Raw genomic sequence first — 21,834 nt, 5'->3', positions numbered from 1 at the left:
TCATGATGGACTTTGTCTCCCTGGCAGTATCCCAACAGACACACCTTTTATCAGAACTTCACCTGTGTCAGAATTGTTTATAAGATGTTTTTATTGTTCTGTCACTTGTTTTGAGTCCTTTGGGAGGAATAGTGGGATATAAAATTAATCATCATCATCATCATCGGCTCTCGTCCCGCCCACCAGTAGCATGTGGCCCCTGAAAAGTTATCCTGAAATGAATGCGTTCTTGAGATTAAAAGGTTCTCTGCCCTTGTGTGAGGGTAGTGACTTTGCTTTTGAATCATTCTTTGGAGAGGCAGGGGAAAGTGGCTGTGATGGAGGCTGAGTTTTCTTTTTCTTTTTTCGGAGGGTACCAAATCAACAAATCTGAAAAGTTGTTGGCTTAAAAACAAACAAACAAACAGCTTTTGATTATCAAGATGAGAGCCGCAAACAAAATTGTATCCTGCTGAAAAAAACTAGACCGCTTCCATAACCAAGCCAGGCTTTCTCGATGTCTAGGCCTGAATTCAATTTCTTTGAAGAGAGGGGAAAGTCTCTACAGTGGTACCTCGGGTTACAGACGCTTCAGGTTACCTACGCTTCAGGTTACAGACTCCACTAACCCAGAAATAGTACCTCAGGTTAAGAACTTTGCTTCAGGATGAGAACGAAATCGTGCTGCGGTGGCGGAAGGCCCCATTAGCTAAAGTGGTACCTCAGGTTACGAACAGTTTCAGGTTAAGAACGGACCTCCAGAATGAATTAAGTTTTTCAAACAAACAAACAAACAAACAAACAAACAGCTTTTGATTATCAAGATGAGAGCTGCAGTCAAAATTGTATCTTGCTGAAAATACCAAACCGCTTCCATAACCAAGCCAGGTTTTCTCAATGTCTAGGCCTGAATTCAATTTCTGGGCCTCCTTTGCCCAGGCTTCTTTCTGCTACGGTGTTCCGCCTCACCACCTTGTCCCGGTTTCCTGAAATGTCCCTGCGACGTTTCTGTCGGAAATCAAGCCTATATCGGGAGTAACTGGCAACACTCCCAGGCACCCGGCTTGGTCTCCTGTTGACCTCCCTGGCTACATTCCCCAGCAAGATCCAGGCTAGGTCTCGATAGGCGATTCTTCTCAGCGTGGGAAGAACACACCCCCTCCCTCCTGCACTCCCGGCAGGGATAAGGAGATAGACAGAAACGTATTTACCGTATTTTTCGCCCTATAGGATGCACTTTTCCCCCTCCAAAAATGAAGGGGAAATGTGTGTGCGTCCTATGGGGCGAATGCAGGCTTTCGCTGAAGCCTGGAGAGCGAGAGGCATTGGTGCGCACCGACACCTCTCGCTCTCCAGGCTCCAGGAAGCTATCCGCAAGCCTTGCAAGCCCAGTGGGAGTTCCCCTGGGCGTGCAAGACTTGCAGGCGGCAGCCTGCAGCACGGAGCACGGGGCGCCCTCTGGAGGACGCCCCGTGCTTCGCGCAGGTGTCGGCAAGCCTTGCGCACCGGGGGAACTCCCCCCGGGCGCGCACGGCTTGCGGGCGGCAGCCTGCAGCGCGGAGCATGGGGCGCCCTCCACTATTTCTGGGTTAGTGGAGTCTGTAACCTGAAGCGTATGTAACCTGAGGTACCAATGTATATATAAATAAGCTCTTAACTCTTCTCTGCCTCTCTTTCTTCCCTTCAGACATCGTCACCGAAGCCCTGAACAAGTTCAAGACTGGCCGAGCCCTTTGCGCTGCCCAATCCCAGGAGATTCGAGAGGGTGAGTGGACAGCTTCTTGAATTTCAGTTTCTTGGGGTTTCCCCCTTCTTCTAATCTTGAGCGCAGTTCTCCACATTTCCAACTTAAGAACGCAAGAAGAGGCTGCTGCAGATCAGGCCAAAGATCCATTTAGTCCAGCATGCTGTTCTCACAGTGGCCAACCAGATCTTTGTGGAAAGCCAGGAAACTCGACCCAAGCACAAGAGCCTTTTCCCCGCCTGCGGTTTCTAGCAACTTCGGAAGCATTTATTGCTCTCAGTTGTGGAGGCAGAAAAGAAGCCATTGTGGCTACTAGCCATCAATAGCCTTCCCAACCAGTTTGAAATTTTCAGAAGTCCTCGTGAAAATTCACCAGGATTCGATATCTTCTAATGGACACATTTCCCCTGAAATAACGCATTCACGTGTGTTTTGTTTTTGCTCATCTGGACATTTTTATACAGGCGCTTTAGTACTGGTTTTTGTACACGTTACTCCACGGGAAACTGTAGCGCAAAATTCGGAGAAGTGCAAATTTCAAAGTGTTTCAGAACCGGCGCGGCGAGCAAGAAGTTGAAAGGCCCTGCAGGCCGGGCATTTTTCCTTGCCCTGGGCATGATGCCAAACACAGCTACTGGGCACCATGCCCAGGGGAAAGCCCCCTAAATTCCTGTCGCCATTGGCCAATTTGGTGGCAGGAGGATGATCTGGCCTGCAATAGATCAGTTCAGAGCCCCGCCTGAGGGAAAACAGTCCAGAAAGTGCAAATTAAGTCAATTCGCCTTTAAATGAGAACTGAATCAATTTATTCCCTATCTGTAATGGGGGCTTAGGATTGGGGAGAAGGAAAATGGGCATGAGCCAAATTGAAGGACTAAATTTTCAGAGCGCTCAGCTGAGGGAGAGAGCTTTTGAGTCTGCTTCTGGTTATAGGCACCCAGTTGGCAACAGAATTATTCTTGAAGTTCTCTTGGGTCACTGCGAAGAAGGCACCTGCTTCTCATAGCTGTCAACTTACAGATTTGAAAATAAGGGACCAGCAGGCAAAATAAGGGACCTGCGGCCTCACCTGTTCCAGGCACTCCAGTCTTCCTTTCCTCCTGCAGTCAAACTCATGCGGGTAGCTTCAAGAACACTGTCCAACCAACTTTGTAACCAGAGGTTCAACTGAATAGAATCTGAATCACATGCACCACAAGGCCTATGCAGCCTCAACTTAAGATAGCTCCCCGGCCTGGCTTTGCACTGCAAAGTTTGCAGCAGCACGTGCAACAAAATGGCATCCAGCATTCAAAAACCTCTTCAGCTTGCATTAACTAGCCACACACAAGGCATGCAAGCTCCACCCCCCAGTCGTTCTTAGACTTCTTATTGGGTGAGCAACATAGCCAAGCAACACTGTTGGAGCCTCCCTCCTCCCTGGCTGGCAGGGAGGGAGGGAGGGAGAGGAGCTGCTCCCTTTGAAATTTAAGGGATAGCATTTAAGGGACATCTATCAATAAGGGACAGCAGTGGGACATGGCGCTGGAATAAGGGCCTGTCCCTTCAAATAAGGGACACTTGACAGCTATGCCTGCTTCTGGAGTGGAGCATTTCTTTTTAACCAACAGCTGCATTTGCTTTCTCACCCCCTGGGAAGATTTAGATCAGCCTTTCTCAAGCTTGGGTCCCCAGATGTTGTTGGACTACAACTCCCATCTCTGCCTTACTGCAGGGCAGATTCGGGGGTAAACCATACGCGGAATGAGTCCGCCCCTGCCGCTTGATGGAGGTAGAAACTGTCTCTCATGCCTTGTTACGCCGCCATTTCTATGGTATTTATTACCCCTGCTATGCAAAAATCTCCAAATGAATCCGAACTTCAATGTCTAAAATCCCTGGTAGAGGACAAGGATCCTGAGATCACGTTAAGTGTAGCCAAATTCTGTGCGATTGCCATAAAACTTAGGGAACAAGCTGTGGTATCATAATGATTAAGGCCTTAAGTGATAATTTTAGGTTATATGTTAGTGACTTAAGTTTTAATTTATACATTTTTTAACTGTTGCTATATCTGTATTGTCCCTGTTATACCTAATTGCAAATTCAAATGTATCCCTGTCGTGTTTTATGACTTCCTTGATATGTGGGCTGGAGCTGGTCTGTGACCGAAATAATAAAATTCATTCATTCACAACTCCCATCTTCCTTAGCTAACAGGACCGGTGGCCTGAAATGATGGGATTTGTAGTCTAACAACATCTGGGCGACCCAAGTTTGAGAAAGGCTGATTTAGATTCTTGTTAGATCTGAGTGGGTCTCATGGGAGATTTGGGGAAGCTACTGTGGCGCTGGATAAATAACTTCGTTGATACTGATTTTGAATCAGCCGCTGATTGATTCTCACTTAACTTGACTTGCAGAGCATTTGGTAGCCTTGAGATTACTTTTTGTGGCTAGTTGCACACGCACACACACGTGTGTGTGTCTTCCGTGTCCCCATTTTGGACAACAGAAATACAGTGGTACCTCGGGTTACATACGCTTCAGGTTACAGATTCCGCCAACCCAGAAAAAGTACTTCAGGTTAAGAACTTTGCTTCAGGATGAGAACAGAAATCGTGTTCCAGCGGTGTGGCGGCAGCAGGAGGCCCCATTAGCTAAAATGGTGCTTCAGGTTAAGAACAGTTTCAGGTTAAGAACGGACCTCCAGAATGAATTAAGTACTTAACCTGAGATACCACTGTAAACCAAATTGTCCAAATGCTTGTGCTCCCTAAACCCGCAGGCTCCCCTGGTAACAGGACTCTGAAAGCATCTTTCAACTCCAAGAGGAAGGCCTCTGATGATGTGGCCGGGGCTGCTGAACTTTCAGCCAAGAAGAGGTACGTAGGAAACTGCCTTACGCAAAGCAGGGCCACTGGTCCATCTAGTTCAGTGGTGTCTACACTGACTGGCAGCTGCTTTCCAGGTGTTTCAGGCACCTGGAGATCACCTGGAGATGCCAGGATTGAAATATCTGCACCCACAGCGGAAGTCTTTACCCGTATTGGGATTCCCGTAACCTCTGCGTGGACAAGCTGGGCTTGTCTAGCCTGGGTAGGGGGTGCCCTCCAGCCGCCCTTGGAGCACAGCCCATTTGGATTGGGACCCAGTGCCAGCTCAAAAGGTTGCAGGGACTTATTGGGGAAGGCCCCCTCCCTTGGTGGTGTAGCCTTATTAGACTCTACCGACTGGTGGGGTCTGCGTTGCTTCCGAGAGGGAGAAAGGAAGTCAAATGACACCGAGGTTGATTCAGAGGAAGAGTTTATTCTGCTCTCCGGATAGCAGAAGGCACTTGCGTGGTCAGTCCACAGCAAGTTGAAAGATTCCATGCAGTATATATATATATATCCTCCAGGCACCCTCTCCTCCCTTCCCCAGGAATCCAGCCATGTAAGCTTATACACGTAAGTTGACATCACAGATGTTCCTTCTCCTGGACTCTTTAACCATAAAAGGGTGTTCCTGTTCCTGTATTCCTTATCTTGGGGTAAGAAGGTCACCAACTCTAAGAGTACTCCTGGCGCCGTTCCCGGGAGACTGACAAGGTCTGTGCGTCACTGTGGTCAGGATGTAAGATAAGACCCAGATGTGTCATCCCTGCTCCATTATGGAACTGGCAAGGCCATTCATTAGGCGTCACGGACTGATAAAGGAGAGAGCTTTGTTTATACAGCTGTGTTCTTGTTATGCATTTGCTCAAGAGCTCAAGTTAATGGGCCCGTTTCGGACTGCCTGCACAGTCAGATTTTAGATTTTGGAAACCCATTCCTTCAGTGGGTCTGTATCCTCACTGCTCTTGTTACATCTGGCAACCTCTTTTTCATAGCTCAGAGCCCGTTTCTGTGCAGGTTCTGGTGATCAGCTGCCCCGGGTGTATTGTGTACGGCAGGTGTGGGGCTGGTCAAATGGCAAAGCCAGCAGGTTTTCCCCACCGCTGCTCCTCTCCCTCCTCACTTCTACCGCCCGCTTGCTTGCCAGGCGGAGAGTTTCCCCTGCCTCTTAAAAAGCGGTTTATAAATATATTAAATTAAATTTGAAAACCTGAGAAATCACTCATCCCATCCTTTTTCTCCTGTTCCCCACTGCCAGGAGGTCATCCTTGGATCCAGCAAACTTGGATCCCTTTGGGGATGCTGCGCCCCTGTTTGATCGACCAGCGGATGTGGGTCCCTCACAAGGTAATGATATCGTGACACACCCCCAACACACCTTGCTCAAAGAGGTGCTTGTTGCATGCATTTCACAGCAGGGCTCAGTTACCTGAAATTCTGTGGCTCTATGCAAATGTAAACTGGTAGTCGGTGCTGTGTGTTTTTACTACAGCTAGCACATTGTTGTTGTTTAGTCGTTTAGTCGCGTCCGACTCTTCGTGACCCCCTGGACCAGAGCACGCCAGGCACTCCTGTCTTCCACTGCCTCCCGCAGTTTGGTCAAACTCATGCTGGTAGCTTTGAGAACACTGTCCCACCATCTCCTCCTCTGTCGCCCCCTTCTCCTTGTGCCCTCCATCTTTCCCAACATCAGGGTCTTTCCCAGGAAGTCTTATCTTCTCATGAAGCGGCCAAAGTCTTGGAGCCTCAGCTTCAGGATCTGTCCTTCCAGTGAGCACTCAGGGCTGGTTTCCTTCAGAATGGAGAGGTTTGATCTTCTTGCAGTCCATGGGACTCTCAAGAGTCTCCTCCAGCACCAGAATTCAAAAGCATCAATTCTTTGGCGATCAGCCTTCTTTATGGTCCAGTTCTCACTTCCATACATCACTACTGGGAAAACCATAGCTTTAACTATACGGACCTTTGTTGGCAAGGTGATGTCTCTGCTTTTTAAGATGCTGTCACAGCTGCCTGCATTTTTTGATTCCTGGTGTTGCAGGTTCCGAGCTTCAAAATTCACTGCTATGCCACAGCTGGCTGCATGCAAACCTAATCTGTGAATTAATTGTTTAAAAGGTTGGTGACGATGGATCAGCTACAGATTCCTGAATCAGCTCTTTCATTAAATTGTTACATCGGTGTTTGTTTTAAGAAGGAAGGCAATAGGCTTGCGTTTAAGACACTGAAGATCAGTTGTCTCGCCTGTCTTCCTTTGTCAAGCTGTCATCCATCTCTCTCAAGAGGCAATGGAGTGCACCTCCAGGGGTGAACTCAAACTGCTGTGTTAGCATCACTGAAGTGACTTCCCTGGGGCGCGAAACAGGGCAGTGTGTATTGAGGTCCTGGGGTGCCCAGATGACACTGCTGTGGTCCAAAGGAATTCAGTAAACACACAAGACGTAACCGGCTGTACATTTGAAAAAATAATATATACTATTAATTGTATTGAATTGTAGATTTAAACAGAAGTACAACGAAAAAAGCAGAAGACCCGGTGGATCAGTTCATTCTCTAATCAGTTTATGCATAAGGTCCATAGCTACTACTATGCTATAAGATCCACTGTCCTGTGGTATCATATATGAGTTTATACTACTGATGAAGCCCAAAACGGCAAAACAAGGCTAATATTCCGGAAATCCGTGTCTTAGACTCTGTGAAAGGATCTGTGGAACTGCAACAACCTTTCGTGTGGATTGTTGGACTCTATGAACAGACAGGTGCAATAGACACTTTCACATATATGGACCTTATGCATAAATTTGGAGCCACCTCGTCCCAAAAACACACACAAAATCACTCCGAAGTGATGTTTTGCTCCGCCATCTTGATTCAAAATGGCGCCCAAATGGTCATGAAGACTGTTGCCCTCAGCTTTGGGGACCTTAATCTGCCTGTTGAGTTGCCCAGAACTGTGTTCGTGGAAAGCAACCCATAAACGGAACAAAATATACTTGTGTTCTCCCTTCGCAGATCCTACAAGCCCTGCTCCCATTTCTCCCACAGGACCTCCTAGTCCGTTCTCCGATCTAGGGCGCCTCCCCGGAGACCCATGGACCCCGGCTGTGAAAACTCAGAGGAGAAGGAGCAGCGGCAGAAAACGCCCCCAAAGGTGGGGTTGCAAGTGGGTCTTTCCATGGAGGGCGGGAGGGAGGAGCTATGGTGGGGGCGATGTTGATGATAGGAAGACTTTGTCGTATGCAAAGATGAGGAAGTTTCCCTCCCCGCAAGCCTTGAGAGGGGGAGGTGAGAATTTTTCCACTGCATGTTTTGCTATTCTTGTAGTCTGTTGTGTTTTTGTAATGTTTTGCTAGTTGTCCTGGATTCTCTTTGGAAGGGCAAGGTACAGAAGTGGACCAATATATATCGGCTTCAGATATGAGGGTTCTTGCCTGCAACCTGGGTGCGTGGGAACCTTAGCTGTCAACTTTTCCCTTTTCTTGTGAGGAATCCTATTCGGAATAAGATAATTTCCCTTAAAAAAAGGGAAATGTTGACAGCTATTGTGGGAACCTTGACCCACAGGCTAAATGTGCCACACCAGACCTCCCAATTTTACCCAGGGAGGGCATTTTCCCTAGACCATGGGTAGGCAAACTAAGGCCCAGGGGCTGGATCTGGCCCAGTCGCCTTCTCAATCCGGCAGGCGGTCGGTCCGGGAATCAGCGTGTTTTTACATGAGTAGAATATGTGCTTTTATTTAAAATGCATCTCTGGGTTATTTGTGGGGCACAGGAATTCGTTCATTCCCCCCCCCCCATAGTCCAGCCCCCCACAAGGTCTGAGGGACAGTGGACCAGCCCCCTGCTGAAAAAGTTTGCTGACCCCTGCCCTAGACTACACCTACTTGCCCCACCCAGGTCTGATGTGTTTTCAAGCAGGGATGCAGCTGGATCCTGCAGCTGGAAAGCAGGATCAGCTGGTGGGCAGAGGGCTTAATCCTGCTTGGTTTGTGTGCCCAAGTAAGTTCGCTGCAGGGAACAGGGTGACGCATCCGGCCCCTGCAGAAAGCAGGGTTTGAGCTCCCAGCATATCTATCAAGTGATGCAAGAGGACTTCAATCCTACCTGTTCACGTTCTCCCTTCATCTGTGGGGTCCATGTGCCAACTTTGAGAGGCGGTTGGGGATGTTAGGATATTTCCGTTCCACCTTAAAAGGGAGCAAGATGTTTGTGTCACAGCCTGCGTATTTTCCTGTTTCACAGGATGTTTCTGTTGTGTCTTTGTTTTCGTTTGTCTCTCTCTATGCCGGAACACTGAAGCAGGCAGTCATGTTTTTCTTTGTTCTGATCAACGCAGAAATAAACTTGTAAATAATGCTCTTCTGCGTGCATCTTTCGCTGTGCATTATCTGCTGATAGAGCGTGCACGGCTCTGGAATGTGGCAAGCTATTTCTGGAGCTCGTGTCGCTAATTGCTGATACTGCGTGTCTACGGGAGATCAATGGACGTCCGGAGACGACGTGGAGTCATGATGGACTTTGTCTCCCTGGCAGTATCCCAACAGGGACCACATTGATGTTAGTTTCTGTTTGTCGCTGAGCTGTGCTTTGGAGTCACAAGACTCTGTTTACATTCCAGAGACAGTCCAGGTTGTTGGAAGTCTCACGGGAGACGGGATGTGACGTTAGTGGTTTTCCTGTTCCTTTGTTGTGCAGTTGCTCTCTGCTCTCACAGAGAGAGGGTGTATATTTCTTTGATGTCTACATAGGAATAAATAAAGCATAGCGATGTAGCCATAAATCTCATCACTTCTATGTGCTGCTTTGATTCTTTGCTGAATGGAAATGTGCCTGAGGCCTCATCAAAGGCTCAGGTCGTTAGTTATCGTTGGGGGCGATTCCGGAGGAAAATGAGCTTTATCAGCTCGGTCGCAGCAGAGATCCTGACAATTGCATGGCTTTCCCCAAAGAATCCTGGGAACTGTAGAGTATCCCCTCGCAGAGCTACACTTCCCAGAACCACACTTCCCACAATTCTTTGGGTGAAGTCACATGCTTTCAATGTCCATGTGACCAAAGCGTTGTGACCGCTTTTCTCTCTCCTCTTCCCTTTCAGGAAGCATTCTGCTCTGACTCCTCCCGGCCGCTCCCCAGTGCCTTTTGAGCGGAAGGACACAGGGCGCAAGTCCTTGCGCATCTTCTCCCGCAACAGCAAGGACCAGGTGAGTCCTCCGGAGAGCTAGAGACCCTCGCATGCTCCAGGGCCCATCTATCCTCCTGTTTCTGTGCTTTCGTGCTTCTCACTCCAGCCAGCAGAGGCAGCGAATGGCTAGCAATTTGTGTGTGATAACTGGTTGTTCTCGCGGAGCTTTCCCTGACCTGCTGCTCTTCATACATGTCCCCCCATTTTATTAAATCTGAGCCCCCCAAAATAGGGGGCATCTTATACATGGGGGTGTCTTATAGAGGGAAAAATACAGTACAGTGGTACCTCGGGTTAAGTACTTAATTCGTTCCGGAGGTCCGTTCTTAACCTGAAACTGTTCTTAACCTGAAGCACCACTTTAGCTAATGGGGCCTCCTACTGCCTGGTTGTTCTCACGGAGCTTTCCCTGATAGCCATGTTCAAATATATAAAAGGATGTCACAGAGAGGAGGGAGAAAGGTTGTTTTCTGCTGCTCCAGAGAAGCGGACACGGAGCAATGGATCCAAACTACAAGAAAGAAGATTCCACCTAAACATTAGGAAGAACTTCCTGACAGTAAGAGCTGTTTGACAGTGGAATTTGCTGCCAAGGAGTGTGGTGGAGTCTCCTTCTTTGGAGGTCTTTAAGCAGAGGCTTGACAACCATATGTCAGGAGTGCTCTGATGGTGTTTCCTGCTTGGCAGGGGGTTGAACTCGATGGCCCTTGGGGTCTCTTCCAATGATTCTATGATTCTATATGTTTTGGGATGCGAAACCATCTGGTTATTGGTCATGCTGGCTAGGACCAATGGGTGTTGTCCAACAACATCTGCAGGCTACCAGAAAAATGAAATACAGTGGTACCTCGGGTTACATATGCTTCAGGTTACATACGCTTCAGGTTACAGACTCCGCCAACCCAGAAATAGTACCTCAGGTTAAGAACTTTGCTTCAGGATGAGAACAGAAATCGTGCTCCGGCAGCACGGTGGCAGCAGGAGGCCCCATTAGCTAAAGTGGTGCTTCAGGTTAAGAACAGTTTCAGGTTAAGAACGGACCTCCGGAACGAATTAAGTACTTAACCCGAGGTACCACTGTACTGTATTTTCCCGTCTATAAGACACCCCCATGTATAAGATGCCCCCTATTTTGGGGGGCTCAGATTTAAGAAAATGGGGGGACATGTATCCGTGTATAAGATGCCCCCTAATTTTTGACATTTTTTAAAGGGAAAAAATCTAGTCTTATACACGGAAAAATACGGTAATTGCAAACTATGGCCAACTGTGCACCATATGTTTAAAACACTATAATGCCTCTTTAAACAGTTATGGTTTCCTGGGAAATCTAGTTTAAGGGTGGTAAGAGTTGTTAAAAAGGTAAAGGGAACCCTGACCATTAGGTCCAGTCACGGACGACTCTGGGGTTGCGGCGCTCATCTCGCTTTATTGGCCGAGGGAGCCGGCATACAGCTTCCGGGTCATGTGGCCAGCATGACTAAGCCGCTTCTGGCGAACCAGAGCAGCGCACGGAAACGCCGTTTACCTTCCCGCTGGCTAGAACAATGCAGCAGTCTGATTGTTCCACAGGAGCCACCCAATCCAACTCCAGGTGAATCCACAACCTGATTGGCCTACAGGAGAATCCTGGAATTAGCCAATCACGTGGGGCCCACTGTGTAAATAATGTATATAAAGCAGATATTTTGGGGGAGCTTTCATTCCTCCTCACCACTATGAGCTGAATAAAGAGCATGAAATCCACTCTCAGCTCCGAGTGTATTTCAGACTTCCTAGGTATGAGTGTAGTTGTTTCACCCACTTTCGCCTCTGGACCTTCTTGCCTCTGGCAAGTGGCCCCTGAAAGGTTTCCTGCTATGGAATGTAGCCCTGGGGAAGTTTCCCCACCCAAGCCTCTGATTGGATCTTTTGTTTTCTCTCCTAGCAACCGCTTCCTGCCTCCGCTAAAGGAGCACAAACAAACAGCGGACTTCTGACGAAAAAGATGGAGGCCGAGGCCTTGGAGGTTCCAACATCCCAGCAGAGATGGGCCTGGCTGCATTCACACAAGCTCAGAGAAAGTGAGCTAGGTCGGGTCTTGCTAATCCTTGGCCTGTGGATTTTTTCTGCACATCTAATTTATTATTTATACCCCACCCATCTGGCTGAGTTTCAGTGTTAAAAACAATACAGCATTAAATATTAAAAACTTCCCTAAACAGGGCTGCTTTCAGATGTCTTTTAAAGATAAGATAGCTGCTTATTTCCTTCACATCTGAAGGGAGGGTGTTCCACAGGGCAGGTGCCACCACCGAGAAGGCCCTCTGCCTGGTTCCCTGTAACCTCACTTCTCCTATACTTAACGGGGCAAAGGAGAGGTTCACCAAGTATCGGAGGTGAATGCCCATTTATCCCGACCTAGGAAAGGCACAGAGTCACCCTTACAAGAGGGCCTTCTGGCGGTTCCCTCACTGAGAGAAGCCAAGTTACAGGGAACAGGGCAGAGGGCCTTCTTGGTGGTGGCGCCCGCCCTGTGGAACACCCTCCCACCAGACGTCAAAGAGAAAAACAACTACCAGACTTTTAGAAGACATCTGAAGGCAGCCCTGTTTAGGGAAGCTTTTAATGTTTAACAGACCACTGTATTTTAATACTTTGTTGGAAGCCACCCAGGGTGGCTGGGGAAACCCAGCCAGATGGGCGGGGTATAAAGAATAAAATTATGATGATGATGATGATTACCTCTCTTACTGTCAGAAAGTTCTTCCTGATGTTTAGTCGGAAGCCATTGGTCCGAGTCCAGAGTAGGAGAAAACAAGCTTGTTCCCTCGTCGATGTGGCAGCCCTTGAGATATTTGAAGATGGCTACACAGAACTACAATTCCCAGAGTTCCAGGGAAGAGGGGTTGATGGTTCTACCATGGGAACCCCAACCCTAATCCTTCCTTACCAGACAGGCAACAGAAAACCACCAAGACAGCTATAAGGCTTGTGTGTATGTTGGGGCAATATGGTCCTTAGCTAGGCCTTGGGAGGTGATGGCAGTGGCGTTGAGGCCACCTTAGCTGGGCCATTGACAACTCCCAGCCTTTGCCAACCAGATGCCCTCCAGCTTTCGGACTACAACTCCCATCAGCACCAGCCCGGCACAGAATTGTAGTCCAAAACCCCCAGAAGGCTCCAGGTTGGCCAAGGTTGCTGAAGCCCAACCAGTGCTTTTTGTCGTTTGAAAACAACTGCAAACAACCTCCTTCCTTGGAGGTTTTTAAGCAGAGGTTGGACGGACATCTGTCATGGATGCTTTAGCCAAGATTCCTGCATTGCTGGGGGTTGGGCTAGATCAGGCATAGGCAAACTTGGCCCTCCAGATGTTTTGGGACTACAACTCCCATCATCCCTAGCTAACAGGACCAGTGGTCAGGGATGATGAGAATTGTAGTCCCAAAACATCTGGAGGGCCGAGTTTGCCTATGCCTGGACTAGATGAATCTTTCCCCCGCAGGAAAAGACAACCAAATTCATTCGGTGTGAGATCTTGGGCACTTGAACTCATGTTCAGATGAGCGTGCAGAAGCTCATCTCATATTTACCGGGTGCCACAGGACTCCGTACAGCTGCATGGCATTAAACACGGCTCCGTCTTCTCTTGGGATGTCTTATTTTTTAGGATCAACAAGCCACCCACCCAACGAAAATGCTTGCGGGCCTAGCTGCACAAATCCAGAGGCTGGAGATGCTGCGGCGAGATGTAACCACGGGGCTGGGCGAAATCCCTGTTCGGATGCTGTCAGCTATGCACATCAGGAGCCAGATATGGATGCCTTGGTAGCGGAGGCCGAACTGCCAGATCCTCTACCCAGACAGCGCCATGTCCTACGGCGGTCAGTGAGCTGGCCCGAAGAGCTTTCGGTGAGGGCTGCCGCAGAAGACAGTGAAATGGATTTCTCTCCTGCTGTGGGCCCAGGAGCGCATCATGCACAGAGCTTCGGCCTAGCCGAAACAGAGCAGCCTGACATGGAAGTATTAGTGGCTGGCATGAGGCAACTGGGCATCCCCACTGTTTGTGTCACACTGGCAGACAGCTGCCCAGAGAACGGGCCACAAAGGATGCTCCCCTCGGATCCTGGCTCCCCCAGCACTCTGGCCGACCGCTTCCGCCACCTCCCCGAGACTCCCAAAACCGGCCTCAAGCGCCTGACCCTCAGCTTCCAGCGGGCATCGCCCCAGCCTGACAAAGGGTCGGAGGCCGCGAAGCTCAGCGTCCCCAAGCGCAAGGCGGGGCGCCGCTTTGGCCGGTCCGTGAGCCACGAGAGCGGCTTGCCCTTGCAGGCCGGACAGGAGACTGGGCACGCGGCGACAAAGGGAGCCCCCGGGCTGCCCGCCAGGAGCCCCTTGCTGTCCTTCAAGGCCTACGGGCGGCAGATCTGCATAACCCGAAGAAACATCATGATGTCTCTGGCCGGGCTGCGTGGCAAAAGGGAGGTGGCGAGGTCTCCGGATTCCGGCCTGCCAAGCCAGGATCCCCCAAGCGCCAACTGGAGCACCTGCTAGAGGGAAAGAGGAGTGGGACCTATGGCGTCTCTCCCAAAATTCCCTTGGATGGTGGCAGGAATAGGCAGCTTGTGGCCGACCCAAACTCCCTGGACTTGCGGCAAACCGCAACCCAACGACAGCTGGTTTTTCGCCCAGGTGGGGCTAATCATCTTCTGTCTGCAGCTACTGTAAAACAACCCTGAAGGTGGGCTTATCCCCACCAGAAACTATTTTCCTTTGCTCAGCATGGGGACCCCCTTCAGATGTTGTCGGACTACAACTCCCATCATCCCTGCCCCTGCTGGTGGTGGCTGATGGGATTTGTAGTCCAACAACATCTGGCGGTCAAAGAGGCTTCCTATCCCTGCCTTTAACAAGAACCTGGTTTTAACACCAATTCCTCTTCTCACACGGCCCATTCTGATGTCCCAAACTAACTCCCCCCCCCTTCACTGTCTCTGTGTGTTGTTTTTGCCTTTTCACCAGCTAACCTTGTGCAAAGTTTTGTATAAAACCTATTGGTTGTGAGTGTTGGAAGAGTATCTATTTAGTAACCCCCCCCCCCAAATCCACACCCTGTGCCCCCCTCCTAATCATCTACCATTAGCAGCTCTGACTTTGTATTTTATACCCGTAATTCATATTATTTTTCTCCCCCCCCCCCCGGCTGCCCGTGGGGATCTGAATATTTGGAGGACTGGCATAGCAAACCGGAGCCTCAAAAATCACCGTTTAGAGTCGTAGAATTATGCTTGTTAAAATCACCGTTTGAAATCAGAAGGGCTTTTCTCCTACAGCTTATAAGTGAAGGTGAAAACGGGGGAGTTGGGTTTGGTCCATTTTCGCTTCCCTCAAAATTATTGGTGGCTGGCAAAGGGAATAAGACTAAAAAAAGAAAATTCCTCAGTCACATATTATATGAGTTGAGTTTGCTGTCGGATATTTGCATGTGCAGGTCCCCCAGTCGCCCTCCAGGGGGCAGTCAGGTGCTTCCCTTGTTTCCAAATATACTCTTATTATTTTAAAGAAAATCTTTTCCGATGGGTGTGTCTGCAATGCCTTGTGTGCCTTTTTTCTTAATTCTAACACGAAATAATTAAAAGCAAGAAATACCACATGGCGGTTGTTTCTCCTAAATGATTTCTTCCTCCGTAACATGGTTTTTGCTTTTGCTTTTAGCTTACTGACTTGCCTTTTTAATTGTCCTGTGCTTTTCATTACTCTTTATATATACAAAGGTAAAGGGACCCCTGACCATTAGGTCCAGTCGTGACCGACTCTGGGGTTGCGGCGCTCATCTCGCTTTATTGGCCGAGGGAGCCGGCGTACAGCTTCCAGGTCATGTGGCCAGCATGACTAAGCCGCTTCTGGCGAACCAGAGCAGCGCACGGAAACGCCATTTACCTTCCCGCTGGAGCGGTACCTATTTATCTACTTGCACTTTGAGGTGCTTTCGAACTGCTAGGTTGGCAGGAGCAGGGACCGAGCAACGGGAGCTCACCCCATCGCGGGGATTCGAACCGCCGACCTTCTGATTGGCAAGTCCTAGGCTTTATGGTTTAGACCACAGCGCCACCCGCATCCCTCCTATATATATATAAAACTCTGATTCTGTTAATGGCTGGTTCAGCCCCATCATCATTACTTGAAGCAAGGGGCTGAATACCTTGTCTGCTGCAGTCTCTAAATATTAAAACAAACAAACAAACGCACACTCATTTTTCTTTTGAGCAGTTTTGCCGGCATCTCTCTTGGCCCAGTGTCTTAAAATCCAGCCTTCCTCGATGCAACATTAAGATCCAGGTTCCTTTTGCTCATCAACTTCACTGTCAGAATGAAAAAAGAGGTTAATTTGAGGGATGCCCTCTGGTGGTGTTTGCAGGGGGGGGGGCAAGGCGGAAGGAGGTGAGAATCTAAATTCAGTAAGTCATAAGCATCCGGAAGCAGAAAGCGGTGGAGGTTAAATTAGGTTGATTTCAGCAGAGATGATAGAGCAGAGATGGGGAAATCTGTTGCTTCTCCAAAGAAATCCATTTAACATTCTGGATCTATACAAAGCTTGAGTGTGGGACTGCATCTGCATTTAAAGCACCCCCCCCCCCCAAAAAATAATCATCATCATGGGAACTGTAGATTGTTAACGGTGCAGGGAATTGTAGATAGATAGATAGATGGATAGATAGATAGATAGATAGATAGATAGTTTATTACGGCCATAGGCCCATATTCAATACATCATACAGCAACACAGGTATAACAAGATAAAATTAATAAATTAAATTACGTTAAAATCAAGCACATCTGAGACCATAAATTTCTAAATTCCATTAAAATAAAAACAATATAGCGCTTAAAATATCAAATTATCAGTATAAATCAATATTATTTAGACAAAATCAATAATCAATAGTCATAGAGTAATCCATTTTTCCTTTTATAGGCTAATACTGTCATCAGAAATCTGGCAACAGAAAGGGACCTACTCGGATCAGAATCTTGCAATAAATGCATTAGCTGTGCTTCCAAAGAGTCACCTGAGATTTCCAATAATAAAGGGGACAAAAATCTGATCCGAGGAACTGAATGTAGTGGACAACAGAATAGTATATGTTGTAAAGATTCTATAACAGGGAATTGTAGATTGTTAAAGGTGCAGCCAGATGGGCGGGGTATGAATTATAAATTATTATTATTATTATTATTGGGCAAAAAGGTTCTGGTAGCTGACTCTTGTGCTCCCTTCCAATTCTATGATTCTCCGATTGCCTAGAATCAATCCTACTGTAAACGGAGTTCTCTGTTGCAGATCGCTTCTCCCAAGCAATGCCCTGTTGCTTTGGTCTGTGTTTATATCTGCCACCTGCATGACTGTGCAGAAATGGAACATTTTTCTTCTGCTTGTCTTTCTGTCTCATCTGGCTTGGCTAAGCGGTGTTTGTTACTAGTCTTTGCAAACATCTCTCTCTCTCTCTCCCCCTCTGCTTTTTTCACCTCCAGAACTGGTTTCACCTTCAGCCTTTTCCCTGCTTCCCCAAAAACAGCTTCTTCAGAGGTGAGAAATGAAGGACTGATCGGCTGCTTGGAATTTTAGCAGCCTGTCTGGAATTTTCTCTTCCTGGCGCTGAGCCAGGAACCAGGAGCATATTAAAAAAAAAAAAAAGCCAGCTTAGAAAACGCGTGGTCAGTTTTATCTCCTTACTCTCTGAAAGATGCAGACAGGTTAAGGCTTCAAAAATAAAAGTACTGTATGTCCCCCCACCCTCTCTACAATGCTGATGGCCGTGAGTCCTTAAGTTAATTATTTAAGGAAGGAGAGGGGATCCTATCCGCTTTCCTTGGAAGAAAGCAAGGCTAGTAAGTATGAGAAATGCAATCCTTTTACAGACCGCAGAATGAAGAATCACAGAATTCTAGAGTTGGAAGGGACCACGAGGGTCATCTAGCCCAACCCCCTGCCCTGCAAAGCAGGATTCATGGCTAAATAATCTCTGACAGATGGCCAGCCCCAACCACTGTTTAAGGAGTGTGTGCCACCTTCTGAGATGGTCCATTCCACCGTCAAACAGCTCTTGCTGTCAGAAACTGGGTATCAGCTCAGACCAGTATTAGACAACCTCCAGATTCCCAGTTTATTTTGCAAATGAGCCACTTGAATGATAAATCGTTTTATCACCTAGTAATACAGAGCCAAAAGGGACGCGGGTGGCGCTGTGGGTTAAACCACAGAGCCTAGGACTTGCCGATCAGAAGGTCGGCGGTTCGAATCCCCGCGACGGGGTGAGCTCCCGTTGCTCGGTCCCTGCTCCTGCCAACCTAGCAGTTCGAAAGCATGAAGTACAAGTAGATAAATAGTTACCGCTCCGGCGGGAAGGTAAACGGTGTTTCTGTGCGCTGCTCTGGTTCGCCAGAAGCGGCTCAGTCATGCAGGCCACATGACCCGGAAGCTGTACACTGGCTCCCTCGGCCAATAAAGCGAGATGAGTGCGCAACCCCAGAGTCGTCCGCGACTGGACCTAATGGTCAGGGGTCCCTTTACTTTACCTAATACAGACCCAAGTGTGTCTTTTAATTGTAGTAGAGAGGCTGAGATAGAATTTCACCTCCCCAAGGATTAGAGAGACTCTGTCCGCTTTCCAAAGAGGTTGTTTCAGCTAACTTGTACGAAATATACATGCACACTGTCTTGCCAGCCCCTTCAAAGTAGTTGCATGAATAGTGATGTATCCGAGCCTCTTTCCTTTCCTGGGGAGTGTCACAGGTGAGCCCTCCTCTCCTCCCCAAGATGAAGGTGGGACCCTATTTTCCTCCTCGCTCACCTTGACCCATGGGAACAATCCAGGCAGATGACTTTCAAAGCCTGCTGCAAGGATTATCCCACGACTGCACGTGAACTATAGCGCTGTATTGAATACCAAAAGGTTATACCAGTAGTGTAACACTAAGAACATAAAAAGAACCCCTGCTTGCAGGATCAGGCCAGTGGCCAATCTAGTCCCACATCCCTCCTAATGCTTCCAGCAACTGGTGATTTATAGTATCATAACCTGCCTTGGGAACTTTAGGGCGAAGGGTGTGCAAGAAACCCGATGAATGATAACAACACTTTGAGAAGCTCAATGGAGGTTCATTTTAGATTCAGATTTAGGTTTTTTTGTTTTTGTAAAAGCAGTCTGGCTACAGTAAATTTAATTTATCACACATACACCCCCCCCAAAAGAGAATGCCCAATGATGTTTATTGTTTATTTGTAGTAATATTTGAATCCCGCTGTGCCATATCTCAAAGTGGATTGCAGCAATAAAAGCACAGAACCATAATCAGGAGAAAAAACATTCTGGGAAATGATATATAATGAAATGAAAAAAAAAATGTTTAAAATAACCTTTACAGTGATACCTCAGGTTACATATGCTTCAGCTTACAGACTCCGCCAACCCAGAAATAGTACTTCAGGTTAAGAACTTTGCTTCAGGATGAGAACAGAAATTGTGCTCTGGTGGCGCGGCAGCAGCAGGAGGCCCCGTTAGCTAAAGTGTTGCTTCAGGTTAAGAACAGTTTCAGGTTAAGAACGGACCTCCGGAACGAATTAAGCACTTAACCTGAGGTACTACTGTATTTTTAAAAAACAACAGAAGATTTCTTATTAGGAATTATAGGTACCGACATCTCAAAGGAGCAGAAAAGGCTTTTAATGTATGGGACAAGAACCGCTCAGATGTTACTGGTCCAGAGATGGAAAGAATAACAAGTTTGTATCAGAGATGAATGACAAGCTCAGCTGATGGGGCCACTAGGGGGCGCATTGGAAGATGGCCGACAATACCATCTCTTGGATCCACACGGGGTAATTAAGAGGCTGTTATGGGAGTAGGCAGCCTCCCTTGTTGCCCCAAGGAAATGGGGAACACTGCCCTTGCCTGCTGTGCCCATAAATCACCCCCTAATTCGAAAGAAGGGGGTGAGGGCCCTCGGCAGAATGCCCCCGTGTGGACCTCGGCTCTCCTGGATGCTGTCTCTGATCGCGCACTAGTTGCAGCAATTTGGAATAATTAATTACAAACGAAGCAAATGCACATATTTCAAGTGAAGAAGGGGAGTGAAGTCTGCTAATTTAAGTGACCTCTGCGAAAGAAGACGACGGGATGGAGAAACAGGAATATTTTATGATGAAGATACACCAAAGGCTGGGTATGTTGACAATGGGACTGAATGGGGGGGGGGGAACCTTTTTTACTTTCCTTCTATGTGACTTACAAGAACCCCTCCTCATTAGAATCGTCGGTTGAACTGACCCAAGCAGGATGATTAAGGTCTGTGTGGAGATAAACTTTAACCAAAAGTATGCTTTATGGAGACCGACAAGCAATAAGAGCTTTTGGAATGGCGCAGCAATTAATTCGGAGTTGCCATCTTGCCAAAGGATTTATAGCCGGGAGGAGGAACGGACTTGTCAGACTGCATTCCTGGTGAATCTCCTTCTGAGAAAGGAGGCAGATTGGTGAAGATTAATGACGCTAAGACTGTTTTGATGTATGGAAGTGATGCTATATGGAAAACGTCTGGATATGGCTACTGGATAAATAAAAAAAATATCCACGCAGGATTACAAACTGTTCTAACCAGCTTGTGGAAACTTTCAGAGGTCACAGAGAAAGGAAAAATATATGAAAATAACAGCAAGAGATGTGGAAAAACAATAAGAAAGGACTGGATAGTACTGTGAACATCATAAGGTTAGATTTGTGGACATTAAAACAGCAGCAAGAAGTAAGAAGTTGATTGGATCCCCTTCGGAAATTGAAATATGGGTACCCCCAACAAAAATTTAAAATTTGGCTGTGTAATTTGGAATTTATGTAATTTGGTTTAATTTGATGTGATTGGTCGGTTAATAAAAAATTATTCTTAAAAAAAAAAAGACAAGCTCAGCTGATGGCAAAATTGACCGGAAAGCTCAGGAACCAAGAAGACTAAAACTTCAATAAAGAATAGGGAACATTTATAATTTATCTAGGAGACCACTGCAAGCAGATGAAAACATGAGCAGGCTTTTGATAACACTTGTATTGTAGCAAATATCATGGACAATATAAAGGTAAAGGGACCCCTGACCATTAGGTCCAGTCGTGGCCGACTCTGGGGTTGTGGCGCTCATCTCGCTTTATTGGCCGAGGGAGACGGCATACAGCTTCCGGGTCATGTGGCCAGCATGACTAAGCCGCTTCTGGCGAACCAGAGCAGCGCACGGAAACGCCGTTTACCTTCCCGCCGGAGTGGTACCTATTTATCTACTTGCACTTTGATGTGCTTTCGAACTGCTAGGTTGGCAGGAGACAATGGACAATATGGAGAGATATAAAATATGGACTATGAAAGAATGGACCATAAAGAAGGCTGATCGCCGAAGAATTGATGCTTTTGTTTTATGGTACTGGAGAAGACTCTTGAGAGTCCCATGGACTGCAAGAAGATCAAACCTCTCCATTCTGAAGGAAATCAGCCCTGAGTGCTCACTGGAAGGACAGATCCTGAAGCTGAGGCTCCAATACTTTGGCCACCTCATGAGAAGAGAAGACTCCCTGGAAAAGACCCTGATGTTGAGAAAGATGGAGGGCACAAGGAGAAGGGGATGACAGAGGATGAGATGGTGGGACAGTGTTCTCAAAGCTACCAGCATGAGTTTGACCAAACTGCGGGAGGCAGGGGAAGACAGGAGTGCCTGGAGTGCTCTGGTCCATGGGGTCACGAAGAGTCGGACACGACTAAACAACAAATGAAATAATATGCAGTTGAAAGCTTGACAATAGGACCCATGGAGGGGAGGGTGGGAAGTCTGGAGATTCAGATCAATCTCGAAAAATGGATATGTACTTTGTATTGTTATAATTCTACACTTGTACAGTGGTACCTCGGGTTACATACGCTTCAGGTTACATACGCTTCAGGTTACAGACTCCGCTAACCCAGAAATATTACCTCGGGTTAAGAACTTTGCTTCAGGATGAGAACAGAAATCGTGCTCCGGCTGCGCGGCAGCAGCAGGAGGCCCCATTAGCT

General features: G+C 47.6%; 1 protein-coding gene across 2 annotated transcripts in view; it reads left to right on the top strand.

Moving 5' to 3' along the window:
- LOC310684253 (uncharacterized protein) overlaps positions 1-15,394 on the top strand; it is a 39,610-nt gene extending 24,216 nt beyond the window's left edge. The window contains exons 7-13 of one of the 2 annotated variants that reach the window (XM_083455056.1): positions 1,667-1,744; positions 4,491-4,587; positions 5,837-5,925; positions 7,591-7,729; positions 9,676-9,781; positions 11,690-11,825; positions 13,412-15,394. In XM_083455056.1, the coding sequence (XP_083311182.1) occupies positions 1,667-1,744; positions 4,491-4,587; positions 5,837-5,925; positions 7,591-7,729; positions 9,676-9,781; positions 11,690-11,825; positions 13,412-14,295 (1,529 nt within the window). In that variant the 3' untranslated portion in view covers positions 14,296-15,394. Of the gene's footprint in view, positions 1-1,666; positions 1,745-4,490; positions 4,588-5,836; positions 5,926-7,590; positions 7,730-9,675; positions 9,782-11,689; positions 11,835-13,411 lie in introns of both variants that reach the window. The other variant, XM_083455055.1, reaches the window with a different exon arrangement.
- The last annotated feature ends 6,440 nt before the right edge of the window (positions 15,395-21,834 follow it).

Source organism: Podarcis tiliguerta (assembly GCF_965153285.1).
Source record: "Podarcis tiliguerta genome assembly, chromosome: 8".
NCBI classification, from domain to species: Eukaryota; Metazoa; Chordata; class Lepidosauria; order Squamata; family Lacertidae; genus Podarcis; species Podarcis tiliguerta.
Note: the sequence above shows the minus strand (reverse complement) of the source record. Positions and strands in the feature narration are given on the sequence as shown.